General features: G+C 42.6%; 1 protein-coding gene across 1 annotated transcript in view; it reads right to left on the reverse strand.

The window, feature by feature from the left end:
• RREB1 (ras responsive element binding protein 1) overlaps nucleotides 1-12344 on the reverse strand; it is a 119579-nt gene that overhangs the window by 28724 nt on the left and 78511 nt on the right. Inside the window, exons 6-7 of the mRNA XM_058029857.1 lie at nucleotides 8178-8322; nucleotides 6886-7025 (exon numbers count right to left, since the gene is read on the reverse strand). Of these exons, the coding sequence (XP_057885840.1) occupies nucleotides 6886-7025; nucleotides 8178-8322 (285 nt within the window). The remainder of the gene's footprint in view (nucleotides 1-6885; nucleotides 7026-8177; nucleotides 8323-12344) is intronic.

The raw sequence follows: 12344 nt of genomic DNA on the forward strand, positions 1-12344 counted from the left end.
TAACACATCTTTCAAATATGAAAGCAAGTAATTCTGTAATTTTTAAATTAATAGCAAGAGTTAAAAAAGAAATCTATGTGTCTACCATGTTAAAAAAAGGCCACTGCTTTTCATAAGTAACATAAGGAAATACATCTCCAGGGGTTTCCCTATCCTGTAAGCATCCACTGATCAGAACAGGGCTCACAAATAGGTGCAGCTGGATCTGGATTGCAGCCCCTTGCCCTTATCTACATTTGCAGGTTAAGATATGCTCAGCATGCAGACATGACTGCCAACACACTGAGCAGCACCCAGCACTCTGAGAGAGCCTGCAAATAAACAAATCCTGCTCCTTAGGATCAGGCAGGCGTGCTAATAACCTCTTTTGGCTCAGCCCCTTTTCCCTCCTGCATGCCCTTTTACAAGCAGCTTTCCTCTACAGTCAGCTTTGCATTTACCCACTTTCTATTCTGGCAGCCAAGCTAAGATATTTAACAGCATGTGACACAGCACACAGTTTCACATGAGAGCATCACTCCCCGTGTCCATTCACAAGCCAATATTTTTATCCGGCTGCTCTGGATTCCCAGTTTCCTCACACAATGAACTCCCTGATGTGAGCTGACCACTTCTAGGCCAGTGTTGGCCTCGCACTGCTCTTCAGATGTTTCCCAGCTCTCTTTTCTGAACAGGAACTTCAGAAGGCATGTAACATGCAGTTCTGTTCTGCTTTTGCAAGACAACCCACTGATTCTACTTCTCCATTTGCTCAGTAAAAGGATGCATTCACCAGTTTGCTTGCATACCCTCTCCTCTGCCTCACCAAGAATTGTGTTGTACTGCAGCATATTTCTGGTCACAGAATTCACCAGAGCTGGACTTCATCATCATCAGCTGTCTCATGGCATTGCTTCTGCACTGAAAATGCTGCCAGCAAGTGATTAGGAGTTGGTTCCTAGTTTCTATCAGAAAGACATTGAACAAACAGCTTGAGAGCTGAATTGGCACTGTCACACCTCTGCCCCTTGCCACCTCCATCTTTGGCTGTAACAAGTTTTGTAGCATTAACTGTGTTAGTACTCAGTAACTCCAGAGCAATTTCTACCTAAACTGTCCTTGCTGGTACAATCTCAGTGACTAAAAAAGGAAGTACTAGGCCCAAAATACAGTATGCCAAAAGCAGAGCTCAAGGAGGTCCATGAACATGTGTATGCTGGAGTGCTCTCCATCCCTCTCAACAACTGTGTAGGATACAACAACCTCAGAATTATCCATCTTCATTAAAACAGCATACTGTTTCTTATTTTGAAATGCTAACAAGGAATGAGGCCATGTGCACATCAACAGTTGTGACAGAGAGAAAAGTAGTATATAACCTCACAATGCTGAATGAAGATGACTTGTCATTGATCCTTCAAGTTGCTTCCAATAATAGCAGTGTCAACTAGCTGGAAGAAGCTTCCTCTTCCCACCATGAACCCATAGTCTTGTCTCACAGTAAAATTAATTGCAAACAACATCTAGTTTTCAAACACCTTCACTCCTGCACATTTGTAGCATCACTAACACTCTCTTCCCACAAAAGGCTTGCCACATGTAGAGAGCAGTGTGCTTCAGAATAAGGAAGCCAGAAGGATTATCCCTACTATATAAGGAGAGAACAGATAGAAAGTGAATTCCTAAACTTGCTTAGATAGGCATTTGCAAAAACAGGAATGGCACTGGGATATTTTTCTGGTTGTTTTCTTTTTTTTTCCTTTTAACATTCAGTTCAATGTACTTTTACATGGTCAGACTACTGCTTCAAAAATCTAATATTGTACTAGTCTTTTCTACTGGTGATAATGGCTGAAATAATCTCCATACTTTAAATCTCCATTCATTTATTTTCTTTCCTATTTTATCTCCCTAAAGCCAGGGTGCAGAACTGCCTTGAAGAACAGTAACTGGACAATAAACACACCATATTCTAAGTAGCTGATATCTTTTTCACCCAAAGCCCACTTCCTCTTGTCTTGACTTAAATGGAGTTGCTCATGCACATTGTCTAAAATGATTAAAGACTGGGACATAGGTCCAGGTGCCTGGCAGCATCCCACCACACACTGAAGAATGTGGATGTGCTGGCAAAAGGGGCAACCTGGTGACCAACCTGGTGACCAACTGCAAGCTGCACATGACAGATATCTTCAATTTACCCACAGAGTCCAGCAGACCATTCCTATGGCATTTAAGTTGTCTACTCCATTTTGGTGAAGCCAGGTAACACCAAGAAACAACAACAGCATTTTTCACCCATAAGTGTTTTCAAAAACAAGACCTCACAGTGGTTACCCTGGCAAAACTAGAGGCAGATGATCACAGATCCTAATGGTCAGATTCCTAACACCTTTCTTTCCAAGGCCTGAGTTCTTCTGTTGCTGAGCCTGTTACTAACCTGGGTTCAAAACAATAGCTTTCCATGGCAGTGTTCAACCTCTACACAATTTCAGCAAAACCTGGGCAGGCTGTTTTGAAGAACAAGGTAGGCTGTAGACAGCTTTTGGTGTCCTTTGTTTGGAGGTTTTACAGAAGCACATAACCCTGGGGGAAGAGAACTGCTTTTGTTGTCCTTGTGAAAATATGGCCAGGATTTTCAAGTTACAAAGCTTAATATATTAAATCACTGTTTGGACAGGCTCTGTAGAAGGTCAAAAACTTAATCTCCCCTGAATCTATTAATGGCAACTGGTTCTGGTCACCAGGTCAGCTGTGTGACATAGGCAGAGAGTAACTTTCACACTGCAATGTCTTATTTCTTATATCTTACAAAAATATAGCAAAACCAAATCTTGTAACTGGAGGCAATGCCATACTGAACCAGCTGTGATGAGAAAGCCTCATGATATTCATTAAGAAGCAACCTTTTACCACATTCAAACTGCACAACTATCCTGGCTGAGAAATGATATTGGAATGAGTCTAACACCACAACCAGCTCCCTCCTCCTCTCCTCAGGAAGATACCTAGGCATGAGAGGCAGCATAATTGTCTCTTTGCTGCTGCGAGGAAGGAAAAATTAAAAATACTTTAGCTCTTGGTACAGCATACTGCACTAAACCTCCTGGAGGAGAAGGAGAGGAAATAAAAAGGGTATGCTCTGGCTACAGTGAAATCCAAGAGAGGAATTTTATAGTTCATATACTTTTTTTAAAAAGCCACACATTTTACTTTAAGCTTGTTCCATTGTATTTGCCAAAAGAAAGAGGAGAAACCCAGCATAGCATCTGGAGAGGTTTCTCCCCGGGAAATCCTCACATCTCCTCTGCTTACACTGCTGACGTTGCTCAGAGCTGTCAGGTGACCTTTACAAGCACAGTTTCACGTCTGACAGCAACTCTGAGCCACTAAACTTTCCAGAGAAACTCTCCTGCTCTGTGAGGTTTCTCATTTTCCCGATTGGCTGTGCAGCGTTTCAGCTCTCTGCTAATTATACCAACACTCAGATACAAACTCACCAAAATAGACAGTGTCCTGAGGCCCCAGCCGCAGGGAAGCACACTTCTTTAAATAATCCAGGTAGAGAGGCCAAGGGGGTCAGAAAGCGCTCCTGGGCCACCCCCCACTGCTAATGGGCATTGCAGACAACCTTGCCGGGGGGGGCAGCTCATGTCTTTAATTAGGGTGCAGGGCACAGGGCTTCAAAGGGACAGCGACTGACCAGGGGGTGTAATGCCATGAAGGAGATGCAGTGCCACAGCCCATTGTCAATGGGACAAAGGGCCCTATTATTACTCTCAAGACCAGGGCAGTTCCTACCGTAATTAGGAGACAAAGATGCACGATTTAGGATTTTACATAATCAAGAGATGCTCTCCCAAGTAGGAGCCCCTCTCACACAATCAGTGGATTAAGAATTGTTTATTCTGCTGCAAGTAAACAATGAGGTGCTCACTGCTCTGGGTTTTACATGAAAAAGCATTTCTGGGCAAGACAATGGGGAGTGTCTTTTCATCTGACTTTGAACAGCTAACCCTGTGATTTAAAGTTGTTCATTTGACAGTATCTGGAAGGGTGATGGCCCACCCTGTAAATTAGCTGCTCACATACTAATCCCAGGGCTGCTAGACAGCTTTACCTTTTCTGCTACTTAGCAGAGGGTGGTGGGGACAGACAGACTCAGACAGCTCTGGGGCCAAGAGGCTGTATTTGCACAGCAGCACTGAAATGGTGGGATTAAAGAACCACAGAGAAGCCAGGCAGAAGGTCCTGCCCACCCTGGCACCTTGCCTCAGCCACTGATGCATCTCTGCAGGGAGGCTGGTGCCACCATCAAGACAGTGCACAAACTGGTGCACTGCTTCAGAGCCAGTTTGCAATCCTTTATATAGGAGCTGGGGGAGCAAAAGGGAATTGGATGTTTGACCTGTACCTTTACAACGAAAGGCACTGGCTAGGCAGATTGAGCATCACTTATTTTTGATCATGACAAAACAGTCTCTCCTGGGCTACTGCCTACTGCAGTAGTTCCAAATTAATCACAAATCCTGAGTATCTGGCTCTGGGATACACAACCTTCCTCACAGGTCCTCATCAAGTGACTCTGCTTTTACAATATGGGCAATAAAAGGAGACTGGGGGTGTTACACTCCCTGCCCTTTGCTCACAACACAGTTACTGTGCTTTTTTGCTAGTTTGAACTTTTAACAAGAGTTACTTCCCCTTGTCTTCTACAATAAGGCAACAACAGGATTTGATGGAAGCCTTCTAACATTTTGCAGTTTGCTTCCCTGTCACAAGTACCCCCGTACACGCAAGTCTCCTGCTCTACTACTCTAGCAAAATAATCTCATTTCTTCGGCTCTCTCACTCAAAAAAACACCCTTAAGCCTCACCAAATGGACCTCAATCACTTGTACTCAGGACTGAGAAAGGCATGCTACTTTCTCTGTGTCTTGTTGAATCCTATAAACAGTATTGCAGAACCCTGGGAACCCAGGGGATTACAGCCCCTGCTGGCCACGGATTTTAACCCATTTCGGATTTTAACCCATTTCGTTTGGGATGAAAGAGTCACCTTAACAGCAGTCCAAACTGCTCTGCTTACTAGAGGATTTTCTGTCAGGCTGGGCCAGGCAGACAGTGTCATTTGACTTGTCTAGACTAGGACAAAAGGTGTGGTTTAAACCAGATGGGCAGGCTAAGTTGCACCTTAATGTATTAGCTGCCCAGAAAGGACCACATCTTCCTTGTTCTGTCTTCACTGACAGTCTTAAATGGCTGAGGCAAATACCTGACAAAACCCCCATACTGTCACCTAGACAATTCTATAAAGATAAGCATCCCAGCACTACTCTTAAACCATACCCATGGAGCTTGACAACCGTGACTTTGATTTAGGGACACGTTCCAGTCTTTGCTGCTCAGCAGAATCAAGGGTAGCAAAATCCATTTCAGGAGAATATTATCCCAAAGCAAGTCTAATGCCAGAGCACGAGCTGCATAAGGAGGAACAGCATGTCTGCACAGCCACTGTGTCTTTCTGCCTTGCCACAGCAGACTGCAAAGCTGCCAAGCTAGAAGGATATTCTATTATCTTATCAAAGCAGGAAAATGCACCTCTCCACTCATGGAGTATATGGAGTATAACTTTGCAAAGAGGTTCTATCTTCAGAGAAGCTTCAAAATGAGGGTAATGAGCTAATATGTCAGCTGCTTTCTCTAAGGCATGAAGTGTAAGGCAAAATTGTTCAAGACTCCATTTTGTAGGGGTTACAGAGCTCTTACTGGAAAACAACCGTTCCAGCTTTGATCTATAATGAAAATTTACTTCATTTACTTCAGAAACAGCAAAGTATGTTTAATTAACTACTGTTGAATGGATCAAGCTTTCAACTCTTTTCCCCACTAACTGCAACATTAACAATGCCTTTAAAAAGTATTTTACATGTATTTACAAAGGTTTTCTAAACAAAAATTTAGGAAAGGGAAAATTTAATAGAATTAATCCAAATTAATAGAATGGGATGCCTCTGCTCCATGTCATTCTATTAAGAACCTGTATCCAGAAGTGAATGTTGATATTTCAAGATGCTGAATTCTTCACCCATTCCAAAAGATCATTAGAGTCAAATGTCCCAAAATAAGTTTAAAATATTGTCTGTTTTCAGAAGCTTGTCAATCTCCTTTCTACATGTTTCAACTAGACATGAAAAATTTCTTTTAGATCTTCATGTATCTGGCTCTACATTTTTCTGTGGTAAAAAAAGGAAATAAAACAGTTTCAGGAGTCCCAGAGGCAATTACTTGAATCAAAACACAACATTCAAGCACCTTCCCTAACAATTAATAAATAAGTTTTCCTTGGTAGGAAAAGCTCATTTAAGCCAAAGTCCACATCATTCCCTAACCTCAAAAGGCAGAAAAGCATAAAACATTTTGTTGAAAGTCTGAAACCAGAAACTCATCTACCTTCACTCACTCCAGTGACTGAAAAACCCTTCCTATCCAGCTGCTGCCTTTTCCACACAGAATCATCTCATAGGATGACACCTCAATACTTTTATCAAGTTTTTTTATCAAGTTTTAAGCATCTTCAGTTTATCTTGTTAAAATTTTGCAGTGTTGGCATTTTACAGTTTTATGTAACAGTGATGTGTTTCAATGGGATGAAGAAGGGCTTTAATTTTTTCTAAAAACATTTCCAGCTATTAACTGGCAAGATTTCCTGTATTTCCAAAAAATAATTAAATTAAGCCCTACAGCACCCTGGTGACACAAGATGAGGCAAACTATTCAAAAACCTGGTCAAAACCACAAAGGAGGGCAGCTAAGAGCGCAGGGGGCTGAGGGGCTCCTGCCCCTCCACAGCGGGCTTCTTTAAGCTGTCTGGTGACCAGAGACACTCTGGCCACTATCTCTTACCTCAATGAATTATCTGGATGTGTTTCCATGTGGGACTCCAGTCCATACTTGCAAAAAAAGTCTTTGAAACACACTGGACAATGATAAACTTCATCGTCAGCCCTCTTATCCCCTTCACCGGAATGGCCATCCTCGAGAACCTTCAGAAAAAGGGAAAAGAAAAACCTCACTAGACCAACTCATAAGCAACAAACCAAACTTGCAATCCATTCAAAGTCCTTCTCTCACAAAAAGTTGCAGGCTTCATGTGTAACCTTGCTGCAAGCAAATACAAAAGCACTTCTTAAGAGAGATGGTAAGTGCCAGAGCCTTGGCACATGTGTAAGAACACGCATGATAGAAAAGGAGGCTCAGTAGGAGATAAAGTGCGCAGCTGAGTCACAGATATATCAGTTCTAATGAGGAACTGTGATTTGAAGAACTTATAAACCCATGTGTTCATATACCACTGAACTAGCATTCCTCTCCCTTCAGAAAGCCAGGAGAGCTGTCAGCCTAAATTATTTATGCCACTGAGATACTGCCAACTGCTAAGTCAAGTGGTTCAGGGAGAAGCAATGAACTTCTGCATGTTTTCTATACTTCTCTTCTGATTAGAGGGAGAAAAGCATGCACAGAGTGAGGGATACTGTGCTAAATGGAACTGCTACTAGCTTGCCATTTAGAGATAGCAAGTGGAGAGTTAAGTTTGGCAGACAACATACATTTTGTACAAATGACTGAGATGTGTTAAAATATTTTATAAACAGAACCGTAACGGAAACGTCTGGCCCTCAAATAAATATTTTCTGGTCGCTCTTGTAACTCCAGTAAGGTAGGATTATGCTACTGTGAAAGGGAAATGTACTGCAGATTTTTTTTCCCTCCAGATCTAGACAAAAACAGACTTAATCTGCTACTGCTTTTGAAGTAAAAATTGTTTGTTTTTTTTTCTTAAGTTTAAATCACCATCCTCTACGAATACTACAAAATATATGGGAGGGGAAATAAAGCTAGGGGAAAAGCTGCAACAGCAAAGGAATAGTACATCCTCTTGTCATCCAACAATAAATACTTATAAATCAGAAGCAAATTCAAAAATTTAGGCAATAAAGAATTTTAAAAATTGAACTATTTCAATCTTTGAAATTAGAAAATAATGTTCAATCCCAGACAACTATGTTGGCTACACAGGATAAGCAAGGCAACTCATATACAGAGCTGCAACAAGTCTGTGCTAACTGCACAAACCAAACAGCTGACAATTTAGGAGGTAACCAGGAACATCTTTTGCTTCATGCCCCATAAAGAACCTTTTTTGCAGGTGTCCTCTCCTCTCTGTCCAGCTCAGCATCGTGACTGAACTTCCGTTTCGAAGACAATCGCCTGCGCTTCAGTGGTGAGGGGGGAGTGGTGCTCGCTGTGCTGTTTGGATCCTTCTCATGAATCTTCATGTGCCTGAGCAGGAGGGGGAAGAAGACACCATCAGCAGGCAAATCTGGGGCAGGAAGTCCAATGTAAATTTTAATGCCAACACCACTTCTAAAGTTTGCCTTTAAAGGACACCATCAGCTATCCCATAAACTGCCCTTTGCAGTGCCTGGGCCTGTGAGGGGCTGCAGCAGGGAGCCCACAAGCTTTCCCCCATGTCCCAACTCCCAGCACGACACTTGCCCTGCTAACATCTATTTCCATGAGCACCGTGCCTATTCTCCACCATCCATGAGGTCCTGGTTCTGCCTAAACCTGCTCAGCAATCCACATACCCAGCCTCCCTGTCTTGTGGCAGTCTAGGAAGCAAAAGCCTACAGCTTAGCATTCACTTCTCTCAGTGCAAAAAAAGCACCTCAGCTTCAACCGGCTCTCTGTCTAGAGTTTGAGACTGTACCTCAAATAGATCTGCATATGCCAACACCAGAGCAACATTTCTTAAATATATTTGTTTCCTTCTCATCCTTAACACAGTGTTGGACCCCAGTATCAAATTTCAAGTGTAGCTTTGAAGTCAGGATTATCTGGTCCCACTGTTACAGTGCACTAGGTATGGCTTGCAAAACTCTGTACTGCCAAGGCATGCTCACAAACCTGCTTTCCCAGGAAAATAACTATTTCTTGTCACAAAGACACAGGAAAAGGCAAAGTAACAGAATTACTCAGAAAGCAATATCATTAATATCTCTTTACCTGACCCACTTGCCTCTTGGTTTTCTGTATTTGCAACCTGAGGAAGCCACTGTTGTCTAGTTCCCTTCAGTTAGATGGAAGGTATTGCTGCCATGCTTTTTTTTCTGACAACTCAAAGCTCAAATTTCAATTTTCTTTTTTTTTTTTTTTTTGAGATATGACCTTTAACCTCACCTCAAATTTATATTGCTATTGGGAAAAAAAAATCAAATGTATGCTCCACATACAATGGAAATTTTTTGCTCCTAACAGCTAGATATATGAGTGCAGGAGGGAGCTGCCATTTGTCCCTGACTGACTTCAAAGAAACACAATGGAGACAATGTTAATGGCACTTGGGCAAATCTTTCAGAAGTCACATCCACAACTCAGCTCAGGATAGTGCCATTAAACATGACTGCACAATATCATGTTGTAACATGAGAGAATGTTGTAACCCAGACAAGCCTTCCATGTCCTCATAACTGCTTTGGTGTTATGATATAAAATCTGTTTTAGTTTTGGATGCCAAGGGCATGATGCTTTGAGATAACACACTGGACCAAACTGACCCACAGCAGACCCCACTGGAGCTGCTGGGAAGACTGTCTCATCACACAATGCTTTTTTTAAGCTCAGAAGCTTAAAAAAAAATAAGGCTTCTAAATCACTGTCTCAAAGTATAGCCTGTCTCAAACTCAGGGTGTTGTGCAGGAACAGCCTCAAGCCAAAAGCACCACAGGTACCAGAAACAATGCAAGATGAAAATGCCTGTTCAGCTACTGCCTGCTTTCAGCATCCATCAAGGCTGGGGCTGCTTGGAGGATCAGGTCCATGAGGAAAAAACCTGTTGTTTCCCCAGATCCCCAGTAACTCACACTGGTTGCACAACTGGTGGGCAGACACTGGTGACACCTGTCAGTCACATCTATGTGCAGATGTGCCCAGCAGATTAGACATGGAATCCTAGAAGTGATGCTGAAATTGTCTGACCTCTTTCCCTGCCAATCACCCATTTGAGAGGAGAAGGAATGCTGAAGGTTTGAGCATTTGGCTCTCTCCAGGTTTGACAGAAGCCAGAGAAAACCCAGAGTGCTGACACAGCATACAGAGTGCTGCACACTCCCCTGCCTTGGCCCTCTGGTAGCTCTGGCAGGCACCACAGGCACCAAAGCAACTGATTCATCCACACAGTGCTACCTTGTCTCACAAAATCTGCAGGAAGGCATCTACAGATACTCTACTGCTTTGTTTTCTTCAATCTTGTTTTTTTTTTTCCTGTGACACTGATCTAACTTCTCATGCTAGTTAGAGCTTCTTTCATGGGTGATAAAACAGCAGCCCGAGCTGCAGGTGTCTGTATTCACACAAGAATAAAGGAGAAGAAAACAGTTATTTGTTCAAGGGGTTCCTGTCCACAATGATAGAAGATAAAATTCAGAAAGCATCTTGCAACAAAAAGTCAAAATATTCAACTGCACAGCAAAGCAAAACCTGGAAGTTTGGATTGTTTGCCTATGTTTTTATTACTTCTTTATGGTAAAAACTGCTTTCCAGTTTCCTAGGTCCTTACTTAATAGTAAGGACAGAGGTTTTTGCTGTGTCTGTCTGTGCCTGCACCCCAGGCACTCACACACAGCCTGACTGCTTAACCCTCTGGCAGCTCAGCTGAAGCACAGCTAACTCTACTTGGCCAGTTACTTTTCAGATAGCTAGAGAGCAAAATCAGTCAAGATAAATCACATTCATCCTGAAAACAAACAACAAGAAAACTGCCATGCATTGAGCGTGGGACTTTTTCTTCTCATTTTATTTTAAAGTCTCTTTCCAACCATTAGCAAGTATGCACAACTCCTGTTTAGCAGCTACCTATGCAAAACAGCTTCCTTAGGGCTAAGTTCTTTCTCCTGCTGTTTGTCCACCTGTTGAACTCTGCGTGTTTTGAAGGAGCTGGCTCCTACTTGAGAGGGATGCAATGGCACATCCACAGTGCACCAACAGGAAAAAACCTTGGGTCCTCCAGGTTAGTGCCAGCCCAGCCTAGCACCTCTGCCTGGCATGACCTACTGCATGCAAACACACTGGCTCCTGCAAGTCCCAAAAGCAGTTTAGCCATGCTTGAAGTGTGAAGTTTGCCAATAAGAGAGGGCTTGCTAACATGGGTACAGCACCACAGCATGGGGGCTTTGCTATGTCTGGTGTCAGCCACTGGCTGCCCCAGCTGCTTGCAGTTCTCATTCCTGCAACGTGTGTGCTTTTGCCATGTCCTAAAAGCCACAGCAGAAATCCATACCACAGCAAGGAATGTGGTGACCCCCTTCATGTTTTAGTTTTGCACATTTGAAAGGAAGCAGCCCAAGCTATTGAGCTATAAACAGGAAGACACCCTGACTGCACCTTTGACTTTTACTGTGTAGGTCAAACATCACAGCTGCTGTGATAGCTCTATGCATGTGATCATTAAGGAAGAAAAGGAAAATTCTGAAACCAAAGCAGCAGGTTCCAGAGTTCTCAAGGAGACTCACAACCTGCCCATGTTACAGCCAGCAGGTTGTTCCTTTGGCAGGTTAAGCAAGTTTCACTGCATCAAGTTAAGGGTGGAGAGGAAAAAGATTACTAGAGCTACAGCCCTAGATAAGCGGGAAGATAAAGCCAAGAAGTACAAAGGATAGACACAATCTTCATCTCTCTCTTTTACTTTGCAACATGGATGTCATTCTGCCTCCAGACAACATTTATCACCCAACATGGGCTGAACTTCAGCAGATGCCAAGTCACATCCACATCCACATCCACAACCTTTCTTTCAAACACTCCCTTCACTGAGGCTTCTTCTAGTTAAAAAATTTCCTAACCATAATTAAAGGGGGGGGGGTAAGTATTTGTGTTGCCTTACTCCTTTAGAGGAGTTTGCCTTGATTAGATCTTCCATGTAACACTGAAAATATTCAACCTCACTGTTTAGCCTGCCAAGATACAAGATGAACAGGAACAAAGCTGTGTTTAGAAGTTATTTTCCCTTTGTGACTATAACAACATATTTTGGCCTGACAACACTGGCATACTTAGAATGTAAAAGACAGGCTCATAAGTCAGGCTGGCTTTCAGCATCTTACAGTGATAGAGAAAAATGATATGACATTCATCAATTCCAAAAAATAAAGATAAACACTCAACACTTTAAGTGAGAATGTAGTTCAGAAAAAAAGAAGGGCAAAGTAAGGACATGTACAGAAATGCTTATATTCAGTTGCAGATACAAGTGCCAGCAGCTTTAAAGTGACCACTACTGCAGCTTAGAAGACATCCAGAATCAC

Source organism: Melospiza georgiana, chromosome 1 (assembly GCF_028018845.1).
Source record: "Melospiza georgiana isolate bMelGeo1 chromosome 1, bMelGeo1.pri, whole genome shotgun sequence".
In the NCBI taxonomy this organism is placed as follows: Eukaryota; Metazoa; Chordata; class Aves; order Passeriformes; family Passerellidae; genus Melospiza; species Melospiza georgiana.